General features: G+C 39.5%; 1 protein-coding gene across 3 annotated transcripts in view; it reads left to right on the top strand.

Annotated features, from left to right (window-relative positions):
* EFNA5 (ephrin A5) overlaps window positions 1-10,190 on the top strand; it is a 269,010-nt gene extending 258,820 nt beyond the window's left edge. For 2 of the 3 annotated variants that reach the window (XM_005281645.5, XM_065599244.1), the window contains exons 3-5: window positions 1,491-1,556; window positions 1,963-2,043; window positions 8,158-10,190. In XM_005281645.5, coding sequence (XP_005281702.1) covers window positions 1,491-1,556; window positions 1,963-2,043; window positions 8,158-8,279 — 269 coding nt within the window. In that variant the 3' untranslated portion in view covers window positions 8,280-10,190. The remainder of the gene's footprint in view (window positions 1-1,490; window positions 1,557-1,962; window positions 2,044-8,157) is intronic. The other variant, XM_065599245.1, reaches the window with a different exon arrangement.
* The last annotated feature ends 5,797 nt before the right edge of the window (window positions 10,191-15,987 follow it).

Raw genomic sequence — 15,987 nt, 5'->3', positions numbered from 1 at the left:
GTTTCAAGTACACTGTTACCTCACAGAGAGTGTGTGAGTTTGTGTCTGTGTGGGTAAATCATTTTAGTTATCTGTCACACAGAGGAGGACACAGTTAATAAAAACAGACGAGACAGGAGTGAGAGACAGAGAACAAAATCACTTTTTCCCAAAAAAATCTTCTTGTAAACCAAGACAGCTCCCAATTGTTGTCATTTTCTGGAACACAGAACCACTTGCTATGAGCCAATACATAGCTCTTTAAATCACTGTGGATTCTGTGTATTGAAATAAAAATTCTTTGCAACTCTATGGGCTATGCTTTCAGCTACAACCTCTGATATTTGTGGCCATAAAAAGTGCCCAAAGTGTTTGCACACGAAGAATGTCCTGTATGAGTGGGGATTTCCATGCTGAATGCAGGTGACTTGACTCTCAGTTTACATGCACAGATACAGATGTGCTTACAATTTTGTAGTTGCAAACATTTATGCAGGTGCCAAAGATCATTTGAAACTAGTAGAAAATTTATCTCAAGGGATCTATATTCTCCTCTTGTGGATGTGTAATTTACAGTACTCACCATGCATTTTAAGGACACACTAGTCCCTTAAATGACAGAAATGTGTGGAGCTGCATTTGTCATGGGGAAACAAGTAGACACTAACCATTGTCTTCCCCAAATTATCTTTTGCACAGTATGAAATTTAGTATTATGGCCCTGTTATTAATTTAATTTTTTTCTCTTTGGGTATTACCTGTATAATGACATAATTTGAATGGCAAGTAGGAGGTGGCTATTTTAGTTTAGTTGTATAGGATGGGGGGTGAAGTTTTGAGTAGATCCTGTGTATCACTAGCAAACAAGTTTAGGAACTTGTTACCTTAGTAAAGTCAGGTTATGTTAATTTTCTTCTGATAACTATTTTTTAAAAGTCATCCCCTACCATTTCATTTTGTGCTGGTCTGGTCCCCATTTTGTGGCACTAATCCTAAAACCGACCAATATCAAGACTAGCTTTTCCTTTTGTAAACTCAGGAGGATCCATTTAATTGTGAGTTTGGGAAAAATATTGTAGTGTGTCATTTTCCAAGGTAAGCATCTGGAGTACAAATAATGTTAAACAGGCTGTTGAGAACAAGGATTGGGGAGATTGAAACTTTCAAAAATATCCTGTGCTTTGTTTCTCCCATTTTTTTTAAATAGGGACATAGAATCATAGAAGTGTAGGACAGGAAGGATCTCAGTAAGTCGTCAAGTCTAGTCCCATGCACTCAAGGCAGGACTAAATAATAAATAGACCATTCCTGACAGGTGTTTGTTTAACATAGTCTGGCCTGCAATTCTCTTCATGCACTTGCATAGCCAGGATACCCGGGTACTTGACTTTTTTGTTCCTTTCTTTGTATGGCAGAGCTTGGAATAGCTATATTCTCCTCAGAAGAGCTGGGATATTTGCCTTTAAGATAAAGAATAACTGTATTTTTTCTCTCTTTCTCTTCTTTTACAGCTTCTGCAATCCCAGATAATGGAAGGAGGTCCTGTCTAAAGCTTAAAGTCTTTGTGCGGCCGGCAAGTAAGTTTTTTAGATCAAGCTTTAGAGGGTGGCTTTATAGCGCATGCTTTACTGTGTGGTCTGGTAAACAGCAATAAACCTTTTTGTTTTTTTTTACTGTTAAATCTTGTGTGGTATTTGTTCTGTATAGCAACATTTGTGTTTCAGTTTTCATCATATTTTCTTATCATTCTTCATAAAGCTTTTTGTTTTATTACCTAGCAGTTGCTAACTTGTTGTTTCTTAAATTGTTGTACAAATGGACGACTATACTGGCATTTGGACAAAAGCCGCAGACTTTAAAATATAAATATATATAGATATATATTTTTAAAAAAATAGAGAGAAAAGATAGAAAAAAAAAGGAAAGGGGAGTTTAAGGGTGTCTCACTAACATATTTGGCTGTTATCTCTATTTTTGTTATAGACAGCTGTATGAAAACTATAGGTGTTCATGATCGTGTTTTCGATGTTAACGACAAAGTAGAAAATTCATTAGAACCAGCAGGTTAGTATGCTTAGAGAATCTCTTTTAACAAATGCGTCTATCCCTCTGGTGCTTCAGTACTTTTTTTCCTCTCTTTCTCTCTGCATGCTTTGCATGGTATAATTGCTCTGCTTTAGCTCGTTTCTAGCAGTGCTAATATTGCTTATGGTATACCTCATACCTCCAGTATCCTTATGTAGTGCATGGGAGACAAAATGTTGCTTTTTTGTGGCATATGGGTTAATAAAATGCAGTTCCCAAATTTAAAATATCCAGTGAAGTGTCCAGAAGTCACTTTCTGTTCCATCTCACACCCCCAGCATGTTGACAAACCACTCTATCTACTAAATGGGTCCAGAGTTTAAGAAAGATAGCAAATGTCTGAACTGTAAATACTCTAGTTTCATGTCGTTTGTATTCACATTTAAAAGGAATTGGGTACTGCTTATTTAATACTAATGCATGACACAGGCATGTAACTGATAAAAGTTAGTGTTTTCCTAAATAATTCATTTGTACACTTAGTTAGGGAAAGTGTTGTTATAAATTTTCCCCCATCTAGTTTTTACAAGAGAGTTGTAATCATGTCATCTTGTGGTCCACATACAAGAGCAAATATATTCTAAAATCTTGTGGCCTCTCTTTGTATCCAAGTGTTATAGCCTTAGAAACAGAAAGAAAGGAAATATTTGGTGATATAAGCATTCTCCTTCTCTCCTCCCACCCAAGTGCAGAGTCAGCAATAAGTCAAATTAATGTCTGCCATGAAAGTGTGTGTGTGTGTGTGTGTGTGTATGTGTGTTTATATATGGTTCAAATCATGCACAGATTTAGACACATGCTTAACTTTAAGAAAATGACTAACCCCACTTGACTTCAATGGGACTACACATGATTAAAATTAAGCATGTGTGTAAGGCTCTGGAGAATCAGGGCCTAGATGTGTATTGTATAGAGACATGCACACATAGTAATGCACTACTAATTGCAAATGGGTAATTAAACACACTATACAAAAAATTACACAGACACAATTTTTAATGCATAATTCAGGGAGCACACTACAAAAACCTTCTTTTTTAGGTTACTTGGAAAAGGAACTTCCCTTTGATATGAAGCAACAAATTAATTTTTCCTTCCTCCGTTTTGTACTGGATATGTTTGCTGATACTTTCAGCTGAACTAGGTTATTATGCAGCAAAATAAATAAGACTTTAAGAAATTTACCAGTCTGAATGATATGCCTGTGGACATACACTGTCTTTCATTATTTTTTACTCAAGAGGATGTTCAGGACTCTCTAAAATGTGTTGATTTTGGGGACTGACTAGATTCTCTAAACAAATGAGAATTTAAATGCATGCTGACTCCAAGCAATGTATTTTTGTCACAATAAATGTAGTAGTTTTATTATTTTAGTATACTCCTAGAAGAGACCATAAGGGCAATATCTCCCTAATTGTTCATAACCTAAGAATCTGGAAGCCCTATGTGTTTTCTTCTGATATGAAATGTAGTAAATACTGGCTAATTAATGCATACACCCTTTGTTAATGGTTTGCAGCAAAGACTTCAGTCTGGGTGAGACCAATAACAAAGAAGTGCTTTCAGTAAAGATAGCGGGTCACATTTTCAAAAGTGCTGAGCACCTGCAGCTCCCATTGACTCTGTAGCGCCTACTTAGCACAGTAACAGAAGCAAATCATTAGAAGACATCAGGCAATGGGGAGACTAAACCACATGGTGGGCATCCTGCAGACAGAGATGAAGTGGAGTGGTGCCACGAGGAAGAAAGATGGGCTTAATAAGAAGTTTATATTTAGAACACATCAGTTGCCAAAAAACTCCCACGCCCAAGAGCATTGCATATTCACAAAATTATTTGAGCTAATCTCCATTTGATAATTAACCATTCCTGGATCTGCATTGCTGACGTGCTTCTTTATTATTAGGATGTAAGACAGTGGATCTTGTGGCATGCTGTCTGCACTATGTACTAATTTACCTGTCCTTGGAATGCATTTGTCTGTTTTCTGTCTTCTCACATTGTCCGCCACCATATTCTGTCAACAAAGGACACCAGGGTTGGGGCAGGTCAGGGGCACGTTGTACAATTGCCAATCATTCTATCTAGAAATCATTCTTGTAAAAATTGGGCACTTATGTGATGACCTTCCTGCTTTCAAACAGTGTTTGTTCATAATCAGGAAATGGCAGGAAACTGACAAGTGAAAAGTTACTTCTTAATTACAGAATTTGGGTTTGTAGCCATAAAACCCCATAAAAACTTCAGAAGCCATGAAATGTATCAAATTCAAAAAGGCAAAGTTAAAATAAATTCTTCCCTCAAATGAAATTGTGGCTGTGCATTTCAGGCCAGAATTAGGCCCCCAGGGTATAATTTAAAGTGATGGTATCTAGAAAATTAATATTTAAGACAGATGTACTAAAGTGTGGTCTATTTTCATTTCCTATCTTCTACGATGGTAGTGACATTCTAGTTTTTACTAGAGAGGTCCTAGTTTAACTTTGCTTTTTGTTAAAATAAGCCAAACCCTTTCCCCTAAGTATTTAAGATTGTTCAAGGTTTTAACTGCACAAATGCAATTAATAATAATATTTATAAAGCAATATAGGAACCAAAGATAAAAAGTGTGCTCTACTGTAAAAGTGCAAAGAGACCTTGGGATCACCTTGCCAAAAAGCCCAGATTCAACTTTGAAACCCTTAATTTATACCCCTTAATGTTACATGAAAAAAGCAGTTCTACTTTGAAAAGCGGCTTTACAAAAATGGCATCATAGGGTCCTTCAACTATTAGGTCTCAGTGATTTCCAAACCAGATTTGTTCATTTACAAGTAAAAAGGATTTGGTTTTTGTTTTGTTTTGTTTTAACCAAATTGCCAGTGCTGCAGTCACCATGGGATCTGTAACTCAAGCTGCCATTTGTATAATCACCACTCACAAATTCTGCCTTTATTTACACCAAGGCAGCCCTGTTGCCTTTAGTGCTGTTTCAGGGGTATGACTGAGGCCAGAATTTCATGAGTGAGGGTTGTACAGGGAATTATAGGTGGCCCAGGAAATTGAACTTAGTTTGCAATTTTATTGATGATACGTGAGATAGAAGAGAATCGATTTCATTCCCTCAGGGGTTTTGGTTTGACAGTAGTGAGTAAACTTTTCCTCTAAATTGAGCAGATCGGGACTCTGAATATACACTGGGAGCAGATATGATGATTAGGAAGATGCTATTCTTACACAGAAATTTTTCAGAATATTTTTTCAATGAAAGACTCCTTTAAGAAATCTTCCATTCATAAAGTAACAGCATGAAACACGTAAGTGTGTAAATCAGAAGTAAAAATTGTGACATTGCTTTTGGGCCATATGCCCTTCTGACCCAGTTATCTGGAACTAGTGAAGTTCTTTAACTATCTGTTGCAGTTACATACTGTAATTTGTAAAGTGCTTTGAAATGAAAGACACTGGATGAAAGATACTATGGGCCTGATTCAGAACCCATTTAAGTCAATGAGAGCTTTTCCCGTGTGTAAACGGGAAAGTTTAGTCCACTCCTGAAGTCATTACTCTGACATGCCTACCATTGACTTTAGTGGGACTTTCATTTGAATGAAAGACTGTGTTTGTCCCATTATAATGTAACATAAATAATATAATAGAATATTTTTCTTTGAATATCAGTTAATCTGCATGCTTGGTACCTGCTTTTCATAGTTATCCCTTGAAACAAAATTGAAAACACGTCATGATAAACTTGAGACTGTTCCATTGGCAATTTGTCCTGGAGTCAAACCTTTGATAGATTGCTAGTCAAAGTTACTATACAGATTCCAGTGATTTCAGATTGCGTCTGAAGAGCCTATGGACCCAAAATTGTACTTCCTTTATATTTTAATATTGCATGTTGGGTGCCATTACAATGCAAATAGGGGTTTCTTTAAAACTGCTTTTAAACTAACATTAAGGGGTACACTTTCAAAACAGTGTGGCATTTTTAGCACTACTTCCCCCACCAGTGTCACTAAGGAGAGTTGTGCAGCTCACATCGTACACAATCCTGGCAATGTAATTTGTATACGTAGGAATTACTTGACTCACCATGGAAATGCAGAAACATCTTGCACAAAATGCAGCAGTTGTTTATTACACTAAGTTGTAAGTGGCTGTGAATTTTGCTGTGAAATTCTTTTAGTTAGGGTGGATCAGAAGAAATGTCTCAAGTTATAAGTACATTTTTAGACCGCTTTTATCCCCAGCTTAAGAGAGATGAAAATTAAAATATCCAAGTTCAATAACTTAACCTCTGAGATACATACTTGTGTGATGGAATTGGTAAAATGACGCACAACTACAGGTATATTAAAGATAGTTTAATGTGATCTGTGTACAGTTTCTTTAAAATGTCTTATTGTGTTAATAAGAAATTTTGTCAGAAATTTAAAAGCTTATAAACAGAGAAAAACTGTTCTGCCCATTATGTTCTACTACTAACATACATGCACTTTGCAATATTTTTTTCCAGTGATGCTGGCTGATTTACATTAGTTTTAGATTTAGCAGAGGATATGAGTAATCTGTTATACACAATAGATAGTAAATAACTATTTATGAAGAGTTATCAAGTTTTGCATGTTTTCTCTTTCAGATCAGTGATTGTAACCTGTTAGCATTTTTTCTTGTATTCATACTTCGGGGGGGGGGGGGAGGGGGAATTACAGAGCCTCTTGCCACATTCCTTGCGCACCCCAAATTCCAGTTGACTGTACTGGAAGTTTTGCACATGGAGTGGACGCATAGGCCAACATTCCAAACTTAGAAGTCTAAAGGTAGACTCCTAAATCTATGCTTAGGTAGCTAAGTAAGGGATCTGATCTTCAAATGGCTAAGCACCTGCAACTCCCACTGAAGAATCTTTGAAAATCAGGCACTCTTATTTAGCTGTGTAAATATGGATTTAGGTGACTAACATTAGATACCCAAGTTTTCACAGATTCTAAGACCAGGAGGAACCATTGTGATCATCTAGTCCAGGGGTGGGCAAACTTTTTAGCTTGAGGGCTACATCTGGGAATAGAAATTGCATGGCGGGCCATGAAGGCTCACAAAATTGGGGTTTGGGTGTGGAAGAGGGTGGAGGCTCTGGTTGGGGGTGCGGGCTCCAGGATGGGGCCAGAAATGAGGAGTTCAGGGTGTGGGAGGGGACGCCAGGCTGGGGCGGGGGAGTGAGGTGCAGGGGAGTGAGGACTCCAGCTAGGGGTGCAGGCTCTGGGGTGGGGCTGGAGATGAGGGGTTTGGGGTGCAGGAGGGGGATCAGGGCTGTGGCAGGGGGTTGGAGTGTGGGGAGAGGTTCAGGGGTGCATGCTCCAGGCAGCGCTTACCTCAAGCAGCTCCTGGAAGCAGCGGCATGTCTCTTCTCCAGCTCCTACATGGAGCCGCGGCCAGGCGGCTCTGCATGCTGCCCCGTCCGTGGACACTGCCCCTACATCTCCCATTGGCTGCGGTTCCTAGCCAATGGGACCTGCAGGGGCAGTGCTTGGGGCGGGGGAAGCATGCAGAGTGGAGCTCCCTGGTTTCCCCTACACGTATAGCCAGAGGGGGGCCATGCCACTGCTTCCAGGAGCTGTGTGGAGCAGCCCCCGACCCTGTGCCCTGGTTGGAGCCAGAGCACCGGAGTGGGGTAAGCTCCAGACCCTGCTCCCCAGCAGGAGCTTGAGGGCCAGCTTAAAACAGGCTGGCGGGCCAGATTCGGCCAGTGGGCCGTACTTTGCCCACCCTTGATCTAGTCAGACCTCTTGCAAATGTGAACCATACTGTTTTATTTTAGGGGCAACACTGCATTCCTTACCCTGGCAAACCACCAAGGCCCTCATTTTTGCTCCCATTGGCTTGAGTGGGAGTCTTGCCAGAAAAAGGAATAAGCAAGGAATGCAGGATTTGGTCCCAAGTTTGTTACATAATGAGTTATGACACGCTCATGGAAGTCAATGCTAGTACAAGGTTCACTGCCCTTCTTCACAGAGGGTACTGAAATCTACTTGCAGCAGACTGCTGAAAGGAAGCTTATTAAGGATGCAAAACCTCATCGGAATGTATGCTTTCTGTTTGAACAGATGATACCGTACATGAGTCAGCCGAGCCATCCCGCGGTGAGAATGCAGCACAGACACCGAGGATATCCAGCCGGCTTTTGGCAACCCTACTGTTCCTCCTGGCGATGCTTTTGACATTATAGCACACTATATTCCAGTAACCTGTCACAGAAAACATCAGGATCTTGGAACATCAAAGATCCACCTAACTGCTCCTCCCAAAAAGGGACTTTATATTGGTTTTGCAGATGTTAATTTTTGGGGGGGCGGGGGGGTTGTTTGTTTGTTGGTTTGTTTTTCTTTCAGCCTGAACTATGAGCAAGAATTTGAGGGGAATAACTAGTTTCAGTTCCCAACCTTCCCCATGACTTTCCTTGACCCCTCCAAAAATCAAAGGACTCAAAGTGAAAATGCCAAATTATAACAGTGATACTAGTGATTCTTACTTTCCTCTTCATTCTCCTTTAAGAAGTCACCTCCACTAGCTCTCTGTGTCATCTGTATATGGATACGGAAGAATAGTGGCAGATGCAGTCAGTGAAGGATAAGGAACCTGAGTGGAAGTCCAGGAGGGTTTTACTCTCCAATACAATATTTATGCCTTCTCGTTCAGTACTGTAAGATGATCATGCAAGGCATCATGTCACCATGTCAGGACTTGAGGGGAAATATTAAGAACAGATATAACACTATTTTCTCTAGGAGTTTCTAAATGAACAGGCTTCTAAAAGGAAGAGACACTGTTTCTTATAAGACTGTCTTGTAACATCATTGACAGTAAAAACCTGTGCTCCATAATAGAAGCTCTGTCTTTAGAAAAAAAAATATTAATATTTAGGAATTTAGCACACAGCAAGCAAGGTCAGATTTAGGAAACTTAGGTGGGGGTGCGAGTGCCTCTGTTATTTCCATTTAAGTGGGTAGTGCACACCAGATTATTTTCTTTCAAAACAGATCACCATGGTGCTACAATTTTTTTTTTCTTGAAATGCAAAGAGGCATTTTTTTGTGACTAAAGTGACCTTCCCCAGGGCTGACTTAGTAGCTGGTAGCCTTGTATGCAGCTCTGGGTGACAATATGTTCTAAGGAGAGGACTTCAATGGCCAGAGGAAACATGTTTTGGACACGGGATATCCAATGTGTTCTTGATTTGTCTCCCCGGCAAGTTCTACCATCATGGGAATAAAAAAAGCCAGAAGAAGCCAGGACAGCCAATCAGCATTGTTTGGTGGGGGTAAGTGGGGATAAGAAAAGTGTTTGAAAGTAAGGAATACAAATTGAAGTGTTGATTTTATATCTTTTCCCGTTCCAACACAGTTTGAACAGTAGAGGAAACATGTTTATCAGCAGGAGATAAACCAGATGGGCTCCCAAAGACTTTAACAAAATATTTTTTTAAAAATCCACTAGAATAGAAAATACATTATTTAGATATACTTTATGCTGAGAGTGAGTATATATGCTTGTCTTATTTAAACGTGAGAAAAGTGGTAACCCTTGATGCAATTAGGAATATGGGAACTGTTTTGTTTGATGGAATTGGGGGGTGACCCTGTTTAAGGAATCTGAGCATGGCCAAGAAAGGACTTGAGAAGTCATTGACCAGGAAATGCAAGCCTTGGGGTTTCTATTGGCGAGGCTGCCATGATCTTTGAAATCTGAAATATAGTCAGGGAAATGTGTCAAGCCAATATCAAAACAAAGTCTTTCAAACAAAAACTGATGATTATGATTATGTTGAATGTGAAAAAAATGGAACCCATTCCAACAAAAAAAAAAAAGGAATTTTATGTATTAGTTTTACAGAAAAAAGATAGTTAAAAATGAATAGGGGTAGGTAATGGGCTGCATTTTGTGAATATGATAATAAATTTAATTAAATTAAAAAGAGCTGCTTCCTAGAATTTTGAACAGTCCATGATCCAAAAAAGCGAAAGGAAGTTGTACACATGTTAAAATAAAATCTGGGGTTGCCTGATACTATACAGTATGGATATTGATGCAGAAGCTGCCCTTGAGATAGAATCAAGGAAATTTCTACTAATATGGAAAACACACACACACACACACACACACACACACACACACACACACACACACACACACACACTCTGAATGGGGGGAGGGATAGCTCAGTGGTTTGAGCACTGCTAAACCAAGGGTTGTGAGCTCAATCCTTGAGGGGGGCCACTTAGGGATCTGGGGCAAAAATCAATAGTTGGTCCTGCTAGTGAAGGCAGGGGGGCTGGACTCAATGACTTTTGGGGGTCCCTTCCAGTTCTAGGAGATATCTCCATTTAAAAAAAAAACCCACAGTCTAGACACTGAAAAAAAAAATCACCATTTAATTACAATATAGTCGGTAAATTTCTCTTTCTCCAGTATGGATAGTTGGTGCACATGCTGATGTTTCCTTCAGCTAAGAATTACAGAACTTTGGGGGAGGTGGGCTTAAGGATAAAAAACACCTTATAATAGACAGAGAAAAGATAATATCGCTAGGTAAGCATATTTAAAAGGATTCAAATTGGTTGCACTTAGTCATACTTATATTGATAGTGCTAATTTTATTTTAGAAGTGGTGAATTTCATTGTGTTCTATCATTTGTCTATCAATGGCAATGGGCTCTCACAACCATAGGTGTAGTTTGACTTCTATATTGGGAAGGGGCAGCGCCAGTAAGGACAATGGGGGGAGGAGAGGGACAAATTCCATGCCTGCCCAAGGCTTGCAGTTTGGGGGGGGGCAGTGCCCCCCATCTCCTCCAAATATTGCCCATGCTCAAAAACCCACACTTATCAACAAACTTTTTTTTCACTAGTGTTTTCCACAGTGAAATTCAATCCTTTATTTTACCACTTTGCCAGCGCTAACTAAATTAATAATAGCAAGACTATCACCGCTAATGGACAGACTACTACACTACATAGAATAATATAACTGTGAATTGCAATCTTACCGGACATCAGCTTGGATACTTGATGGCATCAGGCAATCCCAGTCATATCAAGTAAGCAAGAGCTGCAAACCATTGAATCTTTGGTGTTTGTTGTGCTGAGTTACAAAACTCTGGAAGCTTTGAAGGATGTTGGTGCAAGTTTAAGCAGCCCCCCCCCCCACACACACACACACACAAACACCCTGTGAAGTCTGAGGGACTAACTAATTCTGCAACAGACATCTCTCAGCCCAGATAGTTCACCCCTGTGACCTGCACTCCTGGTTGCCAAGGGCTTTGCAACGTGAAGCAGGGAAATAAGGATCAGTCTGTTTAGTGGATACTATGTATCCTTTAATAGACAAGGTAACATTTCGTGTTAGTTTAGAATATTGTTTTGTACTGTACTTTCTTGGATGGCAAAGGAAAGACAAGTAAAACTTTAAAAAATGCTATGTTCTTTAAATTCTGTATTTAGCAACCTCTGTTGTATATAGTGTTTGATAATAAAGTATTAATTTGATTCTTATGTCTTTTGTAAGTGAGAACAATAGACTTTCAGGATATTAAAAACATGCATTGATTATAAGACAGAGCTTTGAAGCATCAACTGTAATCATGGCTGAGAACTGAGTTATAAAGGGCCATGACACTGCATCATACAGGACTCATCTGTGAAAACTGTTCACCTGATCTCAAGACTTCACAATGTCAAGACCTGGAACAACATGACTTTTGATGATCAATGTTTTGTCCTCAGTGTTTAAAGGTCTGATGTTACAGCGTGTGGTTTTTTGTGTTCGTTTTTTTGTTTTGTTTTGGGTTTTTTAACATGTTGGTTTCTAAAAGGCTTTGGGGATTGAACAACTCTTCTATTCCTTTGTTTTCTTTATCTTTGTTGTTTTCTGTTTTCCTTCCTCTCCCTTCATGGATAGTTTTTTTTCCCCCAGAGGGATCTTGCCAGTATCATGTGTGACATGTGCATGGACTTGATTCCAAAACAACAAGCAACAGACTTCGGAGGGTCAAACGTGGATTATTTCCTTTCCTGTATATTTATGGAAGGAAAGGGATTGTATTTGTACCTGTTGATTTTTCCTAGAAACTGAACTTTATCTATTGCCTCAAGAGAGCAAGTGTTCTTTCAGTTTCAGAAAATCAGAAAATAATTTAACTTTTCCCCTCCATTCATCCATCCACTCAGATTTGTGCTCACCAGTTTTACTTTACAACTCCTCACTTTACTCCCCTCCCCCTCCTTTTAATTTGGAGCAGTGAATGGGCAGATCTGTTTCTGGTTTGGCATCACTGAGTTTTTCCCATGCATTCGCCCCTGAGCTTCTCGGATGTGAGACAAATCTCCTTACAATAGGCTTGCTGCCATTGTCTGTACAGTTTAATAGATGCTGGCATGTTGGAGGTTACCCATGAGTCTGCAAAATCCGCTTTCCATGCTTACTCTTGACACCCCATTGAAGCCACTCATTGTGTGTGCATCTGGGTATGAAAGTCCAGCTCAGTGTGGTCCTGTGCTTGTACTGCCCTGCTTTGCAGTTTCTTTGCACTTATTCATTGAGTGCTGTTTTTGAAATGCTTACATTATATGAACTTAAAAGAAAATGTTAAAAAAAAAACCCATAAGATCTGTATTTGTATATACACGTGTCCGTACAATTATACCTAAATAAAAATTAAAGATTTTCATCATTTTAATTGGTTCTCTTAGGCTACATTTTTGTTCACTGAATGATGCCTTTATTTCAGGGGCTTTCGTCTTACATATTTGTGGGCAAAGGAAGGCAGCAAGGAGTATAATAGGGAAAGGCTATGGAATGTGAGGAAAGCCATGTGTGCAATGACAAACTGCCTGGAACTGTACCCCCCAACATCCTGGCTGGTGTACTAAACTCTGGCAGCCATGAGGTTTTTCACCCCAATGTGTGTTTATAGCCGTTCAGAGTACTTGGGAGAGTAACGAATTGTGTCCTCCAAGTGCTGGAATATTCTTACCTGCTTTATATTTAGGGCCCTACCAAATTCATGGTCCATTGTGGTCAATTTCACAGTCATAGGATTTTAAAAATCATAAATTTCATGATTTCAGCTATTTAAATATGAAATTTCACAGTGTTGTATCTATAGGGATCCTGACCCACCTCTGAAGGCAGCAGTGCAGAAATAAGGGTGGCATGGTATGGTATTGCCACCCTTACTTCTGCGCTGCTGCCGGTGGGATGCTGCCTTCAGAGCTGGGTGCCTGGCCAGCAGCCGCTGCTTTCTGGCCACCCAGCTCTGAAAACAGCACAGATGTAAAGGTGGCAATATCATGACCCCCATACAATAACCTTGCAACCCCCCAGAACCCTCTTTTGAGTCAGGACTCGCATTTCAAGAAACGCTGGTCTTCCCCGTGAAATCTGTATAGTATACAAAAGACCAGATTTCACAATCTGTGAGATGTTTTTCACGGACATGAATTTGGTAGGGCCCTATTTATATTTTTGCTTTTGCCCCATGCTGGACCTTTTTAATAGCCTTCTTTATGGCCTTGCTAAGATGGTCACAAGTTCTGAGCCAAGTATTCTGCTTACAGAGGATCAGAGCAGGTGCAAAGGACGTACAAACGGCAGTTGCACATGGCGCCCCTTTACCCATGATGCCCCTCTGACTTACAAAGAGATGGTGGGGGGATTATTGACGACTTTAAAATAAATGTTATTTAAAAAAAAAAGGAGTCAGAGCTGTCGGAGCCTCCTGGGATGTGGGGAGAGTTTGAGCAGTGGTGCCTCCTCATAGGATGCAGGGGAAGTGAAATGATGAGTTGCTTCTTTCCCCCAGCCATTCTTGCAGTGCCTCTAAAAATATGTAAGACTGGATTGGCTAAGATTTGTACTCAGCTCTGAAACTGATTTCATGGTACCTATTCTGGGACCACATGATAGGTACAGCATCTTAACCTGAGAAATTAGGTCATGTGGGAAGTGGGGGATACATACTGAAACCTCTAATATACACACTATGCATTTCAAAACTCAGCTTTAATTACACCATGTTAGCATGAAACTCATTGAAAGCTTTTTATTACATGCAATTAGTTGACAGGGCAGCAAGTACTAATTTGTAACATACTGTAACCTCTTTTACAAATGAGGAATGACAGCTTCGTGGGAAGAGGAGCGGTGTATGCAAGTGCTTAGTCCAAAGACTGGACGTTTGCCCGTGGAAGTGTGATCTTACAACCAGGGCAGGATTATAAGTGACACATGTTCAGTATGTCTTAACATAATAGCCATGTCTGACACAGCTAATAGTCTTGGCTCAGAAGTCACTCTGCATTTGCTGAGAATGGCCTTTGATTTCATTTCTAGGCCCTGCTTTACAAGGGATGTCTCCGCATTATTTTCCCCAAGAATAATTTTATTCCCAGAATACCAGTGTGGGCATTACTGATAGTATTCTGATACTCCTCACATCACTCTGATACAGCAAACTGGTGGTGCAGTTTGCTGTACATTACACAAAACATGGGTTATTTTGTTTCATGTAGATACACGCCAACCAAATAGGGTGGTAGGGTTTTTTTGTGCAGATTTTGTATAATGTAAATTGCCCCGTTTTTTTTAGTCCCATTTTCATTATGTTTTGCTTTAGTTAGGAAACTTGGTTTAAACATAGTTCCTAATAAACATTATATTACAGTGGCACTTAGCAGCCACAATCTGGAATAAGGCTCCTGTTACACTAGGTGTTTACAACCATGTAAAAAGAACACTGTTCCTGTTCTAGAGAGCTCATCATGTAGGTTTGTTTTTTAAATGATTTTGGCCTTCCAGAGTGAATAAAGCCACGCTGTAGTAATACTATGATTAAAATACTATTCTAGACTAGCAAGGGGACCTACAAAAATCATACAAAGTGTCTCCTAGATGAAAGAATGCCAGTATGGTACTTAAAATCCAATTCAAATGGTTTAATATAGCCCTGTTAAGTGAGCCAAAGCACAGCAGTTTTGCAGAAATATAAAAGGCAGAGATGGATTTTTTTCAGGTAAAACACTAGTCTCACTGACACTGTCAGTCCTGGTTAATTGAGAAGAATTCAGACTAGGGGGTGATTTTTACAGTCAATAACGGACTTCGAAATATCTGGATTTTCCAGGAAGTGCTGGTGTCACTTGGTTACACAAGGATGCTTGTCAATCCTGACAAGAAAACTAAAGAAGAACAAGAAACAAACTAGATACATACACTGGGGGAAAGAAATGGAATGCTTCCATGTTTTGCTAGGAATGGCTGGACTGTACATAGTATTTAAGATAAGGTAGCCAGAGTAGTTCCTACAAACTCATACGTTTTATAATTTACTAAAGGAATCTAATCTTAAGAGCATTCTTTCTGCCTTTCAATTCTCATGTTCAAAGTTTACTCTATCTGCTCTAAGTTCTGTCTTGTGGAGCGCACATGCCCCCTCAGTGACTTGTATTTGTCTTTACTTGTTCTGATTTTAACATTGAAACACATTTCTTCCCCCAGAGATAAAAGTACTGTGGGCAAAACTTCAGTTTTTGTCTGTACAGTATCTGTAAAAGGAAAGGTCAAAGAAATCAATAGCATACTGTAGATATAAGCATCCCTTTGTTACTCCTACTGCTAAGAACCAGTAGTGTCTTTGGTCTCATGTACTGAAACTTGCAGTACCTTAACTAAAGGTTCCACAGAAGGATCAGCTAATAACCCGCCTCCTAGTCCAAACAGTTAAAGAAGAGCTTCTTTATCTCTGCTCTTTCACGTCATCCATGGGAAAGAAAAGGCTCAGTAGAAAAATGACCAAAAATCAAGAATATGTGATTAAAATATATTTTACCCTGATTAGCAAGCCAGAAGTGAAATTGTCGAGCTGTTCCCATTCATG

The sequence above is a fragment of the Chrysemys picta genome, chromosome 6 (genome assembly GCF_011386835.1).
Source record: "Chrysemys picta bellii isolate R12L10 chromosome 6, ASM1138683v2, whole genome shotgun sequence".
Lineage (NCBI taxonomy): Eukaryota > Metazoa > Chordata > Testudines > Emydidae > Chrysemys > Chrysemys picta.
The sequence above is the reverse complement of the archived record's forward strand: the minus strand, read 5'-3'. Positions and strand labels throughout refer to the sequence as shown.